Source organism: Dipteris shenzhenensis, chromosome 2 (genome assembly GCF_047967505.1).
Source record: "Dipteris shenzhenensis isolate YYH24624 ecotype China chromosome 2, Dip_SZ_1.0, whole genome shotgun sequence".
NCBI classification, from domain to species: Eukaryota; Viridiplantae; Streptophyta; class Polypodiopsida; order Gleicheniales; family Dipteridaceae; genus Dipteris; species Dipteris shenzhenensis.
In genome coordinates, this window is record NC_141597.1 from 20,235,964 (window position 1) to 20,255,742 (window position 19,779).

The 19,779-nt window shown below is 45.2% G+C and overlaps 1 protein-coding gene across 2 annotated transcripts in view; it reads right to left on the reverse strand.

The window, feature by feature from the left end:
* Positions 1–4,209: 4,209 nt before the first annotated feature.
* The window catches only part of LOC147904454 (uncharacterized), a 32,355-nt gene continuing 16,785 nt past the window's right edge, over positions 4,210–19,779 (reverse strand). For both annotated transcript variants that reach the window (XM_087394405.1, XM_087394415.1), the window contains exons 10-12: positions 17,799–17,862; positions 17,505–17,588; positions 4,210–4,726 (exon numbers count right to left, since the gene is read on the reverse strand). In XM_087394405.1, the coding sequence (XP_087250531.1) occupies positions 4,650–4,726; positions 17,505–17,588; positions 17,799–17,862 (225 nt within the window). In that variant the 3' untranslated portion in view covers positions 4,210–4,649. The remainder of the gene's footprint in view (positions 4,727–17,504; positions 17,589–17,798; positions 17,863–19,779) is intronic.

Below are 19,779 nucleotides of genomic sequence, written 5' to 3' on the forward strand. Positions count from 1 at the left end.
AGAGATATTGAAGGCATTTGGCATGGCTGAGTGCAAGACAGTTGGTACCCCTATGGAGGTTGACGCGAAGCTCTCAAACGAGGATTCATCACCACTGGTGGACGAAGCGAAGTACAGAAGGCTTGTGGGCAGCTTGATTTACCTGTGCAACACACGGCTAGACATCAGTTTTGCGACTGGTATACTTAGCAGGTTTTCCAATAAGCCCCAGGAGAACCATTGGAGGGCAGGGATGCGGGTGCTGAAATACATCAAAGGCACACTTGATTATGGCATCACCTATACCAAGGGCAACATCTTGACTGGATTCTGTGACTCGGATTGGGGAGGAGACGTGGACAGCAGGAGATCAGTGACAGGTTATTGTTTCTCACTTGGATCTGGAGTTGTGTCATGGGTCAGCAAGAAGCAACCCACAGTTGCTCTTTCTTCTACTGAGGCCGAGTACAAATCTGCATGCTTTGCTTCTTGCGAGGCAGTATGGTTGAGGAGGATTTTGGGGGACATGGGTGCAGTGCAGAACAAGCCTACGCAGTTATCATGTGACAATCAGAGTTGCATGGCGATTGCAAAGAACCCAGTGTTCCACGCTCGCATAAAACACATTGAGATTCAATATCACTTTGTACGCGAGCTCATCATGGATGGAGAGGTTGACTTGGTGTACTGTCCGACTACAGAGAATGCTGCAGACATCTTCACGAAGGCTCTTGGAAGAGACTTGCTGGAGAGGCATCTTCATCGACTTGGCATTGGGCCGAAAAAGTAAGTTCACTTGCAGGTGGACATTGACGGGGGGTGTTAGATATCAATGCTCCACGCTCATGTAACTACATGGGAACTAGCTAACTCTACTTATAAGCCCCCCATATGAGGAGAAGGCATTTGAGTAGCTCGGTTATCCGGTTGGTCCTGGTTTGGACACCAGATGGGGGCCATGTGTGGCTTGATGGCTGGACGGCTTCAGATAGAGTTGGCACACCGCCAACTAGGCTACATGCAAGTGCGGGAAGGCATCCCTTAACTGACTGCATTGAGGGTAGACAGAACATTTCTCGAGGCAGCCCACTCTCGGGTTGCGGGGCCCGTTTGGAGCCTCAGATGATCCCGGATGGCTCTGAGCCAAACGTAGACCATAGGTTAGTTGCTTTGTTTTGCGCACTGGTTCTATCGTATGGTCGGTGGCCTATTTCGGGACCGACCCCCAGTCGACCGTTTTGGGCGAACTGGGTCGGTCGCCCAATTGAGCCTAACCGACTACGAGTGGTGGCTATATAAGAGCAAGCCCGTGAAGCCCATTTCATCACTGGCTACAGCAACCATGATTCCTTAGCATTCAGCCTCTGTCTTCTACTGTTTCCAACACGCCATCAAAGCTTCTTTCATAGGAGCGCACGGTTGGGAGGCAGCGCCATCTATTGTATCAGTTCTACAATAATCAAATTTTTGATTCTCCATACTATCTTGTTTTCTCTCTTGCGTACGAGATCCTGTTATCTGTTGAGCACAGACGTTGTATTATTTTCTTACACTTCTAAACCCATTTTTGCTTTCAAAATGGCAAAGCTCTACACCTAGAAAAGTTAGAATCATAGTATTTGATTTTCAGACTACTTAAGTTTTACTACACATTGATATTATGACTGGTTGTTTGAGGCTTAATAGTGATATCTATTTCATATTTATCATAAGAATGTACATGCCATTAACTTTGTATTTATTTCATGAGTAGTTTTTTGAAGCACAATAGTGATAGCTATTTTCTTGTAAGATATTAAGCATGTTTATCATAAGGATGTTTGAATTTTGATAGTATGCTCAGTGGTTTCATCCCTTAGCCCATGATTACCAATGAGTCCTCTTATCCCCCATAGAGTAATGGACATTTGGATACTAATACCAAACACCCAAAAACATATGCATCCTATCATCATCCTTAGGAATTACCAACACTAGTGTGGTGACTATCGGCGGTACTAAGCCTTTTATTGGTGGTAGGCAAGCTTTTGATTTGTGATAATTGGCTTACTACCAACAATAGTGCCCCTAGTTATCGATGGTAGTAAGGCCATTATTGAGGCGGTAGTTCACCTTTTGCAGGTCATTGTTAAGCAAAAGGTTTTCATTGTGATGGTGTGCGTCATTTCATGAAAAATGTATTCACGTATGTAAGTCACAAAAAATTCACGTGCTTATGTAAATATGTAATCCATGTCCTTGACTCCCACAAGGTTGTCAAAGACAAACCTACATCAAAGGGCAATCAAAATTTGAGATGCTTAGCTTACATGCCATGAGATAAATTCATTTAGGACTATACCTAATACTGGGAATGGAAACTAGGCCAAGCATGGACATTTCTAGGATAATTCAGGATGGAAGAGCCGTACAGCTTGTTCTCATATGTCACCTACCATTGCGAATGCCAAAAGCTACACTTACACGGGAGAATGTGAAAACGATAGACAAAATTATGAAGACAATGGACAACAAAAGAAAGATGGTTGTAATGGCAACTTTGAAAATGGGCACAGTAATACAAATGATGGTGAGCACCCTTGCACAACCATATTGGTCTAAACAGTTATTGTTCCCATTAATACATTGGTGCACAACATCAAAATAATGCATATATGCAAGATGATGAAAAAGAAAGTTTATTAAAGTCTTCGGAAGACCGATGGGTCTATGAGACTGTGAAAATCCTGATACAACGAGCTATGGTAGTGGAGCTACTAAACGAGCATCCATACCAATGCAAAATGCAAAAAATGCAAAAATGCAGAATGGCAGTACTAAGTCCTAAGTACAACATAGTCATGTTGATGGTCGACTATATATCAATCTCAGCATCATCATCAATATCATCATCATCCCCAGCAATAGCAAGATATCAGGATGGATGAGGCAGTGGAGGCATGAAGTCAGCAATAGAGTGTTGTCGGCCACTCAAAGGTGCGGTCCTGGCACATCTCCTGGTCGTAGCTCTGTGTCTAACCATGGCTACTATGACCCCCGTCAGTCGGGCTCCGACTCTAAACAAGGAGGGTATGTCTCCAAGTGTGATCTATGTGTCGACCCTCTATCTGAGCTGTCAAGTCATGGGCTCCGGGTCACGGTCATGTCGAGGCCTCGTCTCGTTGGGGTCCATGTGATCTAGCTGAAAGAACTCCGTGATAGAGCTCTGAGAGGGATCAACCGAGGAAGAAAGATGCACATGGAAATGCTATTGGAGGAACCCAGGTAATGCTAACTTGCCACAACAAAAGTTGAGGACCATGAAGGAGAAAGGTAACAGCATCTTTCCGAGGAGGGTGATCTCATGGGGCACAATAATGCTACATCCTTGTCGGTAGAGTACCAAGGTACACTAATGCATGGGGATTTTTATGCAATCACACATAAGATGCAAGGTGGGCAACAAGTAGAATATTTATTACACAATCAACCAAAGTTTTCCATCTGTGGGAAGATTATCATTGAGCAGCCCACTATGATCTTGCCCATGCGGAGGTTCGTGTAGAGATCCACCCATGACATTTCCAATGGGTAATATCCTTTATTAACATGCAGGGGATAGAGGTACCTGATCTATCATGCTCCACAATGTTTTCACTATAGGACATCATTTCTAATATCACAATTTGGAAATTTTGGTGCTCACAGTTATTTAATTCGAGGACAAGGAATGCTAGATTTGGTTAGGACTACACATGCCATAAATTCAATGAAGTAGATCTTTAGCTGACTATTAGGCTACAGAAATATTCTTTTCGAGATACTAGATTGTGAAACCCTCTCAATGTCACACAATATTGGTGCAATAATACTAGAAAAACCACATTTGAAATCATGATGATGATCAATTGCTTTAGAAAAAGGGACACAAATATGGAAAGATGCCAACAAGATCCAGAGCTTCACCAACAACTTTCTTTTTTTGAAGGCACAATGTATGTGTTAAGAAAAAATATTTTAGAGCTTACTATCTTAAAAATGTAGTTCATATGTAGAAAGATCACAAAGAAAGCGAGCATACAAGGCAGTTACCAATGCATCAGAGACCCTACATGTTAGCCTTTATTTTTTAACCTTGCACCTTTATTACAGGATATACTTTAAATCAACCAAAGTATAGAGCTTTTGCGAATTTGAATTTGCCTTGTATACAACAGAGCTGTTCGCTTCTTCCCCTATATTGGAAAGGCCTTGAATTAAAAACTTCATTTATTACATGCGCATTAACTTCCACCTTCCACATTTATTACATGCGCATTAACTTCCACCTTCCAACACCTTTTCCTAATCCCCAGGTTTCTTCTTTTTAAGTTGGCAGGATGTTCACCCGGTAACACTATTGTATGACTTGATAACTGGATCCCCTTACAATTGATAGTCTATCAAAATACATCCAGACCAATTTTCATGTCTATGCCACTAACCAATGAGACGTGTCCAAATTCTGTTGTGTTATCTATAGTCTTGCTTTCAAAAGGACTTTTTCCAAAAGCTATTAAGTCTAGAAAACTGGAAAAGATCAGGTAACACAAACATGACCAAAAGTTCTTACAGCATTGATTTCCAGTTCGTATTTCTTAAGGAGAAAAGGACATTGACCGCTGCTTCAATTGAGCTCTTTACTGTCATGCCTAAAGGGAAATGCCTTCTGGTAATTCAGGAAACCGTCCAGACATGAAGCTTGAGTATTGCTTCTTGAGAGCTTCCACTGCTAAGACCACCAAATACATTAGAGGGCCCCATATATATGTTTGTGTGCATAGTTTATAATAAACAGAAATGTGTGGCAAGGGCATGTGTGTAAGATGGCGAATAGTGGGAGGCAAAGAAGGTATGGGGATTTGGGGAGAAGGGTGGGGGAACAAGGGAAAGAGAGCATCCAAATTAAAAATAAACCACTGTCATGTTATAAAAACTGGAGGTAAAAGTCAGGAAAGATGTAAACAGATAGAGAGGTATTATAAAGTCTTTGCTTCCTCAAGATACAACATGAATTGCTATATATGCTCCAGAGACGAGAATACATCCACACCTCCCAAAAAGCTAGCCTATAAAAGTCAGGAAAGGTAAAAACAAAAAAAGAGAGGTGGTGTTGTCGAGTCTTTGCTCCCTCTGTGTACAACATGTTTGCTGTATAAGCAAATAAGTAGCCTGATATGTGTAATGCAATTGAAGAATCTATTCCACATGAAATATTACCATTAGGAGGCAGATGCACACTATTAAATCTCTCTCCTTCCCGTAACAAACAATAAAAACTTACGTGCAAAAGTGTTTACAGGACATCATCTCCTACATTGAACTGGTGTAATAGTCCTTCCTGAGCGAAGGACCTAACAATAGTTCCTTCTATGCACGTGAAGATGGAGAGAATGAAGGATGCAAATATCAGGATAACTCACTTGAAGAAAAGGGGTTGTACGTTTCTTTTTTTCCCCTTTTGTTGCTAGAGAAATCCCAAACATTGACAACTACCACTCCAAGGAGCAAAGACCATCATGAAAGAGCAACACAAGGAACCCCGCCAAAGAGCACGACATGGATAGACAACACAACAGATCAATTTGAGACACTAGGCGGTGCTGGAATCACCATTAGCTCGATTCCTTGTCCCAATTTTCCTATATGCAGACTAAGTTGCACAAAACATTTCCATGCAGAAAACATGGAGGTTTTGAAGCAGGAGATGACAGGGTAGGCTGGGTAAAGTAAATTTATGGTCACATACACAAGCAAGCAATTACAGCAAACCATGCACCAATGCAAGCTAGATGTGTGTGCAGGACATGTGTGCATGCAGGATCACCAGGCAATCTTAGAAAGCATCCACCATTCAATTGTCAATGAAATGAGAGGATGATCGGTTCGAAATTACTAGAGAGCTCTGACCAATTCAATAATCAAGGGATTGGATCATGGAACAGATAATTGTCTAAGATACCCATGCCAAATCGTCTACCCTGAGTCTTGTGTCATTCCTGGCACCTGCGCTATGCACCCATGTGGATACATGTGTTGCATGCGTAGAGTACATCCTTATCAATGCCATCATCTCCGCCAATACCTTCTCGTTGTTCATTTTGTTCTAGTGCAGGTGCACTTTAGGCGTTTCCTATGTTTTTGGACGATGATGATCCACCATGGATGATCCACCAAAAACATCGGTCCGGAGTTTGGAGCTACTCCCCTTCAGGTTCATGCAGCCTTTCAGATGGTCATGTACCTTCATAGAGGTAGAGCCTCCGGCTCCACGACATCATAATGGAGCAGGCTACATTTGTTGGCCGGCCTATCCAATTGTACAAATTCAGAATTTTGTCGTTCTAAAGTCCTAAATTCTACAATGAAAAAAGAAAAGAGAAAGAAAAAAAAGAAAAATGAGATAACCAAAAAAAAAAGTATTGATCCATCTTGTTCTCATCATAGGTTGTTTTGGCACTGTGCTAGAGTCCCCACCTACAACAGAAACGTCCGTTCTTGCAAATGACGGGGTTCCATGACTCAAGGTGATTGTAGAGTGCCCAAAGACTGTACCAAAGGAGACCTTCCTTAAGACAATAGCTGGAGGAGAGCCCGGTGGAGGGTAGAGGTTTCTGAGCCCCTGTGTTAGAGAAACCATAGCCAAACAGTGTGTGTGATGTGTTGTACTAGTGGTTCATCTGTGAGTGCCACGTGTCACCTTGGGAGTTATTCCATATGCACTTGCTACATGTGTGAGTGTGCCTAGTCTATAAATGCTTGCCCTTCACTTGTCACTTCATACATGATGAATGAATGAAAGCCTTTCATGATGTCTTCATTTGAGTATCATTCCCTCTCACCCTAGCCTCTCTCTCTCTCTCTCTCTCTCTCTCTCTCTCTCTCTCTCTCACATACTCACCATGTTTCCTTCATGGTATCAGAGCAGGTCAACCCTGCTCTAATCTGCGATGTCATCTCCCTCATCTACCCTAACCCTAACCCTAACCCTGCTCAACCATCTCCTAGGCTGCCTTCTTTTGAGTCGGCTCATTTCGCCTCTATTCTGCCTCCTCCTTTCAGCCATTTGCTTCTGTTTTTGCCTCCATAGCCTGCCACCTCCATCCGGATTGCCTAGGAGCTGCCTCTAGGTGTTCTAGGTGCTCTTGGGAGCCTGCTAGCTTGCTGGTCGGTTCATTATCCAAGAGGCACCTGCACGTGTGGAGCTCTCCATCGCCGAAATCAGAGCCTAAGTGCTGCTCTCTCATAGCTGCCTACAACAGAGGCATCTCCGAGCTGTTTCAAGGCCAAGGATAGCCGACTTTCAGATTGGTGTCCTGCTGCAGCACTTCGGAGCTGTCCTGCTGAGCTGCCTTGCAGATTTTGGACCTGCCTTTGCATTTTGGAGCCTCTCAGCCCATCAACCAATTGCTGTAAACGTCTGCAGGAGCCTGCTGTTCAGCTTTGGAGATCTAAACTAGCATCCGGTGCTATGCGTTCGTCACCTCAGTTTGCTACCCGCCTTGCACACATGGAGCCTCGTCCTCGTGGTGAAGACCAATCAGCACAAGTTACAGCTTGGGATGAGAAAAATGACAAGGCACTGGCGCTTATTGGTTTGAGGCTGGCTGACAATCTACTTCATCATCCTGATCTAAAGAGTTCAGCCAAGCCGACATGGGACAGGCTCCAGAATCTTTTTGCCACATCTCCTGGACCTAAGGAGCAAGCTTTATCTCCTATATTGGATGACCTATCCCTCTCTGAGGTGGTAGATGATGTTTACTGCTACTAGTCCTTTTGTGTTGAGTCGATAAAGGTTCTTAGCCTTGAGTAGTCCCTCTAAAATAAATGTATTTCGAGTCAATAAGGGTACTTTGCCCTGGGTTGTCCCCCAAAAATGATTGTATTGTCTTTTACTTTGGTATGATTCTATTGACCACCTAGTTCCCAGTAAGGGGGGCAACGAGTGATGGTCTACCCTTGCCGGTCGCAAGCTGACTGAGAAGTCACTATCACAAGGGATGTGCTGGGATAGTTGGACTTGCTCTTTGCAGTATTGCGGTGAGGGGGGCATCTACTCCTTACGTGTTCAGTCTCACACTCTTTTGCTCTAAGGGGGGTTGTTGGAGAAATCATAGCCAAAGAGTGTGTGTGATGTGTTGTACTAGGAGTTCTGGGAGTTATCCCATATGCACTTGGTACATGTGTGAGTGTGCCTAGTCTATGAAGGCTTGTACTTCCCTTGTAACTTTATACTTGATGAATGAATGACAGCCTTTCATGATGTCTTCATTTGAGTATCATTTCCTCTCACTCTAGCCTCTACTCTCTCTCTCTCACACACTCACCATGTTTTCTTCATGGTATCAAAGAGCAGGTCGGGCCTGCTCTAATCTATCACGTCATCTCCCTCACCTACCCTAACCCTAACCCTGCTCAACCATCTCCTAGGCTGCCTTCTTCTAAGTCGGCTCATTTCGCCTCTGTTCTGCCTCCTTTCGGCCATCTGCTTCTGTTTTTGCCTCCATAGCCTGCCGCCTCCATCCAGATTGCCTAGGAGCTGCCTCCGAGTGCCCTAGGTGCTCTTGGGAGCCTGTTTAGCTTGCTGGTTGCTTCATTCTCCAAGAGGCACCTGCACGTGTGGAGCTCTCCATTGCCGAAATCAGAGCCTATGTGCTGCTGCTGCATAGCCGCCTACAACAGAGCCCTCTCTGAGCTGTTTCAAGGCCACAAGATAGCCGACTTTGAGAATGGTATCCTGCTACAGCACTTCGGAGCTGTCCTGCTGAGCCACCTTGCAGATTTCGGACCTACCTTCGCATTTTGGAGCCTCTCAGCCCATCGACCAGCTGCTGTAAATGTCTACAGGAGCCTGCTATTCCGCTTTGGAGTCCTAAACCAGCATCTGGTGCTGTGCGTTTGTCACCTCAGTTTGCTACCCGCCTTGCACACATGGAGCCTCGTCCTCGTGGTGAAGACCAATCAGCACAAGTCACAGCTTGGGATGAGAAAAATGACAAGGCATTGGCGCTTCTTGGTTTGAGGCTGGCTGACAATCTACTTCATCATCTTGATCTGAACAGTTCAGCCAAGCCGACATGGGACAAGCTTCAGAATTTTTTCGCCACATCTCTTATATTGGATGACCTATCCCTCTCTGAGGTAGTAGATGATGTCTAGTGCTACTAGTCCTTTTGTGTTGAGTCAATAAAGGTTCTCAGCCTTGTAGTCCCTCTAAAATAAATGTATTTGGAGTCAATAAGGGTACTCTGCCCTAGGTTGTCCCCCAAAAATGATTGTATTGTCTTTTAGTTTGGTATGATTCTGTTGACCACCCAGTTCACAGTAAGGGGGGGTGACGAGTGATGGTCTACCCTTGCCGGTCGCAAGCTGACTGAGAAGTCACAAGGGATGTGTTGGGATAGTTGGACTTGCTCTTTGCAGTATTGCGGTGAAGGGGGCATCGGTCTACTCCTTACGTGTTCGATCTCACACTCTTTTTCTCTAAGGGGGTAGTTGGAGAAATCATAGTTCACAGTAAGGGGGGGTGACGAGTGATGGTCTACCCTTGCCGGTCGCAAGCTGACTGAGAAGTCACAAGGGATGTGTTGGGATAGTTGGACTTGCTCTTTGCAGTATTGCGGTGAAGGGGGCATCGGTCTACTCCTTACGTGTTCGATCTCACACTCTTTTTCTCTAAGGGGGTAGTTGGAGAAATCATAGCCAACGAGAAAAATGACAAGGCACTAGCGCTTATTGGTTTGAGGCTGGCTGACAATCTACTTCATCATCTTGATCTCAATAGTTCAGCCAAGCCGACATGGGACAAGCTCCAGAATCTTTTTGCCACATCTCCTGGACCTAAGGAGCAAGCTTTATCTGCTATGTTGGATGACCTATCCCTCTCTAAGGTGGTAGATGATGTTTAGTGCTACTAGTCCTTTTGTGTTGAGTCAATAAAGTTTCTCGGCCTTGAGTAGTCCCTATAAAATAAATGTATTTGGAGTCAATAAGGGTACTCTGCCCTAGGTTGTCCCCCAAAAATGATTGTATTGTCTTTTACTTTGGTATGATTATGTTGGCCACCCAGTTGGGAGTAAGGAGGGGTGCCAATTGTTGGTCTACCCTTGAGGTTGTCTCCCAAAAATGATTGTATTGTCTTTTACTTTGGTATGATTCTGTTGGCCACCCAGTTGGGAGTAAGGGGGGGTGCCAACTGTTGGTCTACCCTTGCTGGTCGCAAGCTGACTGAGAAGTCACTATCACACGGGATGTGTTGGATAGTTGGACTTGCTCTTTGCAGTATTGCGGTGAAAGGGGGATTGGTCTACTCCTTCCATGTGGAGTCTCACAATCTTTTGCTCTAAGGGGGTTTGTTGGAGAAATCATAGCCAAAGAGTATGTGTAATGTGTTGTACTAGGAGATCTAGTAGTGGTTCATGTGTGAGTGCCACGTGCCACCTTGGGAGTTATCCCATATACACTTGGTACATGTGTGAGTGCATATAGTCTATGTAGGGTTGTACTTCTCTTCTCACTTCATACTTGATGAATGAATGAAACCCTTTCATGATATCTTCATTTGAGTATCATTTCCTCTCACTCTAGCCTCTCTCTCTCTGCCTGTCACACTCACCATGTTTCCTTCATGGTATCAGCGCAGGTCGGCCTTGCTCTAATCTGCCACGTCATCTCCCTCATCTACCCTAACCCTAACCCTGCTCCGAAGCTGTCTTCTTCTGAGTCGGCTCATTTCGCCTCTATTCTGCCTCCTCCTTTTGGCCATTTGCTTCTGTTTTTGCCTCCATAGCCTACCGCTTCCATCTGGATTGCCAAGGAGCTGCCTCCGAGTGCTCTAGGTGCTCTTGGGAGTCTGTTTAGCTTGCTGGTCGGTTCATTCTCCCAGAGGCACCTGCACGTGTGGAGCTCTCCATCGCCGAAATCAGAGCCTATGTGCTGCTGCTGCATAGCCGCCTACAACAGAGCCATCTCCGAGCTGTTTCAAGGCCACAAGATAGCCGACTTTCAGATTGGTGTCCTGCTGCAGCACTTCACAGCTGTCCTGCTGAGCCGCCTTGCAGATTTTGGACCTGCCTTTGCATTTTGGAGCCTCTCAGCCCATCGACCAGCTGCGGTAAACGTCTGCAGGGTCTGCTGTTCCGCTTTGGAGCCCTAAACCAGCATCTGGTGCTGTGCATTTGTCACCTCAGTTTGCTACCTGCCTTGCACACATGGAGCCTCGTCCTCGTGGTGAAGACCAATAAGCACAAGTCACAGCTTGGGATGAGAAAAATGACAAGGCACTGGCGCTTATTGGTTTGAGGCTGGCTAACAATCTACTTCATCATCTTGATCTCAATAGTTCAGCCAAGCCGACATGGGACAAGCTCTTGAATCTTTTTGCCACATCTCCTAGACCTAGGAGCAAGCTTTATCTGCTATATTGGATGACCTATCCCTGTCTGAGGTGGTAGATGATGTCTAGTGCTACTAGTCCTTTTGTGTTGAGTCAATAGAGGTTCTCAGCCTTGAGTAGTCCCTCTAAAATAAATATATTTGGAGTCAATAAGGGTACTCTGACCTAGGTTGTCCCCCAAAAATGATTGTATTGTCTTCTACTTTGGTATGATTCTGTTGACCACCCAGTTCAAAGTAAGTGGGGGTGACGAGTGATAGTCTACCCTTGCCGGTCGCGAGCTAACTCAGAAGTCACTATCACACGGGATGTGTTAGATAGTTGGACTTGCTCTTTGCTGTATTGCCGTGAAGGGGGGATCGGTCTACTCCTTCCATGTGGGGTCTCACACTCTTTTTCTCTAAGGGGGGTTGTTGGAGAAATCATAGCCAAAGAGTGTGTGTGATGTGTAGGCAGAGTTCGCCATGACACCTCTCCAAGTGGACGCCCTCTTCCAGACCGTGACTTTTCTCCACAGAGTTTGGACCCTACCTCAATGGAGATTACCGAGACTGGCACTTGACGCCTAGCTGAGAGAGGCTTTGATACAGCATGGTATGCACGGGTGTCCACATGGTTTGATAGCCACGGTATCCATATGGATAGGCTCCCCCCCTTTCAGTACAGCATGGATGCATCACCGGAGCTCCTTCCACATGATGAGATTAACCGTACCATACGGTTAGACCTTCTCCAGCTTCACACATCTTGGGCCTGGGGAGGGGATAAACAATTCCCCACCAAGACCCAGTTCTATCATGACCACTTTTTGAGGATATCGGAGTAGGGTCTCATCATCAGGCCCTAGTACCTCGAGGATAGGAGAGTCTCATACGCCTTGTGGATTGCTATCGGAGGGATAAGAGTCTCGTCCCACCAGTTGCGGATTGAGTGCGGATTGAGGCTGGGAGAACGGCCAGCATACCTAGAGAGCAGCGGGTTTGTAGACAGCACGATGGGGGAGGTCGAGACAGAGGAGCATTTTCTATGCGTTTGTCTGGCCTACTATGAGATCCGAGGACGATACCACTGTCTCTCTCAGGAGGGGCTCAGCTTCGGACCACTCACATGACTGATTCATTTCCCTGACCAGGATTGCATTGGGCTCTACCTGATTGAGATGCTGAGACGCAGAGATTCCCTTGTGCGGCAGGCCAGAGATTAACTACAATCAATGCCTCAGGAGACCGAGCTAGATCGAGCACACACACGCATCACTTATTTTTAAGCATCCGAGCCAGCACCAGATGAGATCAAGGCGGAGGAGCTCAAGGAGACGAGAGCACTATGGATCAGCAGTGAGACCCGTCACCAAGATGTGGCTGGACAAGAGACGCGGAGACCACACACGACAAGTGGGGCGACCAGAGCACGCACAATTGAGGTTCAACCTATCTCAGCCCTCCTCAGAGGGGACCGCCAGAGACGAGGCATACTCTCGATGTAGCCCATCGGATACAGAGATCCAGGAGAGCGCGCCCCTTGCCACCGCAAGTTCTTTGCATCACATCAGAAGACCATCAGGGAGCCGGGTTATATAGAGCCCCCACATGTACTTGGAGCTCTGGTTCTGAGCAGTATTTGATTGCTCTTTTCTTCCTACTATATTTTGTACTGGCTTTTTGCATTCTTAGCACTTAGCACTCAACAAGGGCCTTAGTGAGCCCTTTGCTTCAGCCCACAGTGGCTTGTATGGGTTACATATATCTTGTATCTTGTCTCATAGACCCACGAGGTCCCCTGAAGACGTTAATACCTCTCTCTCTCTCTCTCTCTCTCTCTCTCTCTCTCTCTCTCTCTCTCTCTCTCTCTCTCGCGCGCGCGCGCGCACCCGCATGCGCCCACCGCCACTTGGGACCGTCCCTTGCAACAATTGGTATGATGATGGGCTTTGTGCCACCAACTCAAATTCGAAACTAAACACAACCTTCCAACCAAACATTAAACAATACACGAGTATCGTCGGTTGGTTCACAAGAAGAAACAAGAATCTATCTGCAGACCAAGAGGAATTATTGAACACTTTGTTTAGTCTCTACGACATCAAGCAATGAACTTCGAACATATTTGGTCCATAGCTTCACAGTCCTCGCCCGCCACACTTTCAAACGATAGGAGCTCACGTCAGCCCTCTCTCCCACCCATGTGCCCTCTCTGGCTGTGACATGTGGGGAAAGACCTTCCTTACTATCAGAAAGCCGGTGCAATCTGAAGAATCCATGCCTTGGGAGTACCAGACTAGTTTAAAGAGACTTTGACTTTGTGTCCTAGTCCTTAGCTTTGTTCTTGGGACCGATAGTCCTTGGCCAGATGCTCTCTCTTTCCACACGCATAATGCCTCTGCCTTCCTTTCTTGTGCATTATCGAAAGTGCTTCAACACCATCTTGAGTGACCTGTAGCTTTCCTTGAGATATGAGAACCGTTTCCTCCTCTAGGAGAAGGGAGCATAGGTCATCAAAACCTAACTGACTTGTCATGACTTGCCACCTTAATGCTCGACAAGAATGGCTGCATGGTACGTCCGGCGGGGAACTCGAGATTGTATAGCTATCCTTGTAACGTGACAGCTCGCATCTTCGAATCCCTCGCATAGAGATCCTCCAGCTTAGACCATTCCTCGAAGGCACTGGTCAGCGTTTATACTACTAAAGAGACCTTCTTCGTGATTGTGCATATTAATGCTGAATGTGCCTTGGAGTCACACTCCTCCCAATTCTAAAGCTCCTCCTAGAAAGCATCCCAATGGATAGAGCTCTTGGGACGTTCAGGCTTCCGTTCGTAGCCCTGAGCTATCTCCCATAGCCTTGGGTATAAACCAAATCTTAAGATGCAATTTCTAGCGGCATGGTTTGTGCCATCGAGCTTGTCCTCCTTACTCATTCACAATGGTCCCATGGAACTACTCAACCCTCACACACCTCTATTGATGCCATAAAAGACACCCCTAAGGGCGGAAAAGAAGAAAGGGAAGGCGGGATGGAGGTGTGGGACGGAGAAGGAAAACTGCCCTGCTGACGTTTCCAACAAAATGCCATCCAGGCTACCTTGCTGCTGCCAGCTCTAGGATGTCGACTATGACAAGCTGCCATGCTAGAAGCATGTTCACACTACTTAGCTCCAAAAATACCCAGCAAAGACCCCCTTCAAAGTGAAGGTGGTGAGACCCAACACGAAAGAAAGATGCTACCTTCCAAACCCATCACAAGTTGTGTCGAATCCTACCTATCATGCACACCTCCGATGTCATAATAGCCCTCCAATCACATACTGCAACCAACATGGCAAGGCCAACACTTTAGTCACCCCCCTGAGTCCCAACTGGTTATAGGTCAACTCTAGATCCTTTCATAGATCGGAGGCTTATTTCATCACACACACAATCATTTATTACAATCATTCTAGAGGAACTAGGTAGAGTACCCTTCTTGACTCACCCACATAAAGGCAGCTAGAATGCCCAGTCTATATCTACTCCTAGAGGTGGAGTCATCCACTTCATTGTTGTACTAATGAACCAAATTTAGCTAAATGATCACTCAACTCATCACTGTCATCATCTTTAAATCATAGAATTTTAATTTCAAAAAACCCTTTAAGTTGGTGATGTGATTACCAAACAAGCTTTCTAGACTGTCCCAGATTCCCTTTGCTGTAGACTTGAAGTCCAAGGAGTCTGTCATGCTGAGCCCCATAAGGGCAATGGCCCTTTCATTTTGTTGCATCCATAGCTTTGAGTGTCGTGGATCAGTGCTTCATGGATTCTTATCATCATCAGATACTGTTCCTCGTGCATGAGAAGTAGCTGAACCTTGGTTTGTCATGTCGGGAATCCATTGCCTAAGAATTCCTCGACAAGTGAGGCGTTGGTACCTTGGGAATGCCATTGCGAACAGAGAAAGAATCGGGAAGATGGAGATGACAGCGAATCCAGATTCACATTAGTGAGGAAAGAGAAAAAACGGGCAATTCCATCAGGTAAAAACTGTGTAAACAGTCAACGGCCAGTGTCAGAACTCAGAACTGAAGATGGTTGGGTAGCATAATACTCACGAACAGGAGCAGCAGGTCACAAATAGGCTCCAGGGAAAATGGCGACTTCAGCAGGAGGAAACAACAGCTGAGTGGAGTCTTCAGGAAGCAGGCTGAGTAGGCCTGACAGCTCCAAAGAGTAGGTGCGACGGCGCAGGTCAGGACAGCAATTGAACTAAAGGTTGACAGGGCAAATCAGATCTGATGCAGTTGAGCTAGATATACTCCAAATGGTGGCTCTTCCAAAGATGGCGGTGTAGATTTGACAGAAAATCAGCCTATGCCTGAATAGCCACGGCTTGTGGAGGGTACACACCATGGCCGAGCAGGTCTAGCCCACAGAGAGGATGATGACCAGTAAACTAAGTACCCTGTGTGAAGAATGGCGGTGATTTCTGGAAGAGATGTCAACCAGCAAGTCAGAAGCAACAGCGGCAAGCAAAAGAATCACCAAGCTGAAGCTGGGCAGCACCACAGGAATGATGGCTTGCAGTGAACCTCCAAATTAAGACAGATCTGAGTAGATTGCCCCTGGTTGAGAGTAGCTCGAGGGTCTAGAGCACCAGGCTCTGATACCATATTGGTAATTATAGCAGATCTACATGATAGAGACAGGAGTGAGGCACAAGCTGAGTAGATCAATTGGATAGCAAAGTACAAGCCCCATTTTATATGCTGGGATAGCCTTATCTTGCCACAGACTACATCACTGATGAAGTCAAGAAGATACCCTTCGTCAACATCATAGATGATGTTCTACACACTAAACCACTTACACCTAGCTAACTTGTTCACACTGGTTCACCTAAACCCCTTTTACACTTGAACCCTGTATGCACTATTTTAGCTCCGGGCATACCCAAAAGTGGAGGCAGCGAAGAAGAGGACAGGAAGGCGGGGGGTGGCGCAAGGGACAGATGGGGCAGGGCGGAGAGGCAATGCAGGGAGGGGGTGGCACAAGGGGACAGCGGGAGGGGCTGTGGGGAGACGGAAGGAGGGCGGGAGCTCAGGGGCGGAGGAGGAGAGGGCGGGGAGAGCTGCCGGGTAAGGATCAAGGGAGGGAACTTGCTGGAGGAGCAGGGAGAGCGCCCCACAATACATGACTTCAAGGTCATAGCCAGAGAACTGTTGACAATCATATGGATCTCATAGACCAGATACTCCAAAGAATATACAGAAGCACGCATCAATGGAAAGACGCACATTCAATGGCAGTTTGTGAATTTCAATGAATGAACACACTCAGTTAGATCAAAGACAGCTTGTCTTATTTACATGGATAGAAAAGCCACATGACTATCCCTTCACACATATTTGGTGGCAGCTGGGCATAGCGCTTAATCCAAAAAGGCTGCTGCTTTGTAGAATGATACAAGCCAACAAAATAAATTTTCATCATTGCATCAAAGCTGCGAAACACAAACCTTGTGAATGATACAAATTCAAAGATATTCCCGTTGTATCATTAAGATGCAGACAGTTCTTAAAAAGCTAGACCATAGTCACAATGAAACGTGTTTCATTGGTAACAAAACGTGGAGTATCTTTACCTGCACTAACCTAAATCAAAGATATTAATATTTCAGTAAACTTTAGTTAAAAGTTTGAAATTTAAACTTTGTAATCTAGATTCCAGTCTCCATATTACTAATTTTTGAAGTTCAAAGCTCACACTCTAATTTAAATTATCTCTAGTCTTCTGTAACAACTAGCTAGTAACAACTTACAGACTAGAGTACTTCCAAAATCATTGGGCGGGCATTATAGGCATTGTATGAAGGCATTTTGTGATTTTTAAGCTTAGTTTGCATACTTTCAGCATAATATATGTATGCAGGGCATACAATTTGCATTTATTAAGACCCAAATATACAAACTGAATTTTTGAAACGCCCCGTGTTTTTTTTAAACGTTTCACATTTCTAAGTATTGAAACGTTTCTTTGAACGATGAGCTAGACTCATACAAGCTTTCAAAACACTGTGCAAAACAAGAGCTACACTATAGCTAATTACCAACAAATATAATATAATGTCTTACCTGTAGCTTCAGTGGGCTTTTTTGCTTTGCTCTTAGGTAGTTTCTGTGAAACGGTGGCTTCAATCAGCTTAAGCAGATCCTTACCTGCCAAATGGGAAAGACAACCAAACAACGCTCTTTGATTGAAAGCCTCAAGAAGTCGAGAACAAAGCCCTATTTCATGGATAAGACAGTTATAGCTCTAAGATAGAAATGCAAAATACAACTCTAAACAGAAAAACATATTAAATATTCAAGACAAGGTAGCAGGCTTTTTTTTGCGAATACTAAATCCATACAACAAAGACCATGCACCTGACATCAACTTCTCGCCTTCACTGGCATTGATCAAGAACGCTGGAACACCAGAGCTGGTCAGCTGTTCAAGAACCGACATAGGCTTAGGGTATAGAATGTAATTTAAAAAAGTAACTCTAAGAACAAAGAATGAATGCAGGTGCTAGCAGAAAGAAACCCAAGAACAGAAAGAAAGAAAGACTGACAAGGTCAACGAGACCAAAAATCATGCAGTAACTGCAAAATTAAGTATATTAGATAAGGAAAGACAAGAATTGTACTAGACACCACAATTTACCTGAAATGAATGAAGACTATTGTCAAGAAATGTGACCTATCTAGGTCTGCATCTGTAAATACTAGAGTTCTGTCCCAAGTACTTTGCTAAGAAAGTACCACATTACCCGCACAATGAAGACTCCTACAAGAACATGTTCCTTACATTCCCATGTCTAAAGTAATAGGGAAACCTAGGAATGTTTTCCAAGTACTATCTAGAGGCAGTGCCACATAGCACCATATACATTGAAACGTTCCAGTGAAAAGGTTTCAAGGTTCTGCAAGTTCAAGCTAAAACACGTTTGTGTATGAACCTCTGTCAGGGATTATTATTTTTAACATACATTATCTTTTATTATTGGAGGCATTTAGGACCTAGGGAGAGTAGGAACTAGTTAAAATTGTTAGAATTATAGATATAATTCAGCAGTGACCAATGTAATTTAATAAGCTAGTTAGAGGCACTTTTCCCTCTTTAAGAGGTTTTTCCCCCTAACCGCAGTTAGTTCACTAACTATGGTTAGTGACTACTAAGGTTTTGTCACTAGGACAAAACCTTATCTCTCACTCTTTGAGTTGTACTCTTTACACTCTTCTATTGCAGCTCAGCTCTCAAGCTTTCAGCTCTCAAGCACTCACTCTCTTGCTCTCTCTCTCCACAATCTCTCACATTTGGTATCAGAGCAATTGATCCTACTCCCTGCTCCTTCCCCCGTTCAGCTCCATCCTACAGCCCACGCTCCTGCTGCTACCTTCCGTACCCTCAGTACCACGACGTACTGTACCTGCTGTACCGTACCCTGCCGTACTGCTCCTACTGCGTCCGTACCTTCAGTACCTGCGTGGTCGTCGTATAGCTCGTCGTCCGTACAAGTGAAGCGACGTACAGTCTGCATTTCCATTCCGTACAGCAAATCTTCAGCCGTATAGTCCGTCGCCAGACTGTACAGTTCGCCGTACAATTCCGTACGGCTCGCTGTCACCATTCGCACCTGCGCGTACCTGCTTCCGTACTTGCCGTACGGTTCGCTGTCACCATCCGTACCTGCGCGTACAAGCCCTACAGCAGGTCATTGTCCCTGCTTCCGTACAGGCCCTGCTTCCGTACAGGTCCTGATTTCGTACAGCCTGCGTCATCGCCGTACGGTTCTGTGTAATTGTCCGTACAATCTGTACTTTGTCGTACATCCGCACGTGTGGCAGATCTGTACCTGCTTTTCTGTACTCAGTCACACATTCGTACTTGGTCGTCTGTACTCACTGTACCGGCGGACACTTGCAGTTCTTTGCTGTCATTTGGGTATTTTTAGGTTCACAGTTACTTGCGAAGCAAACATTGCAGACAGATCTGCAGATTTGGTCTGAAATTTGGGGCTCTTGGTCAAAAATTGCAAATTTGGGGCTTTTAGTAAATTTGCCCCTTCCTGATTGCAATTTCAAGCTCGAAATTTGGGGCTTTCAGTTTTGCAGTACAATTTCTTGAAGAAATTTGAGGATTTTGTGATTACACTGCAATTTTGCAGTAAAATTTGGGGCTTTTGCAGACAGAGGGCAATTCTTGCAACATTTGGGGCTTTTGATCAATTTGCCCCTTTCTGGTTGCAATTTCGGGCCTATTTTGGGGCTTTTGTGTTGGGAGAGCAATTTCTGGAGGTTTCAGTTCATACTGCCTTTCTTGAAGTGTTTTGCAGCACTTTTGGCAGATTCTGGAGAGTTTTTG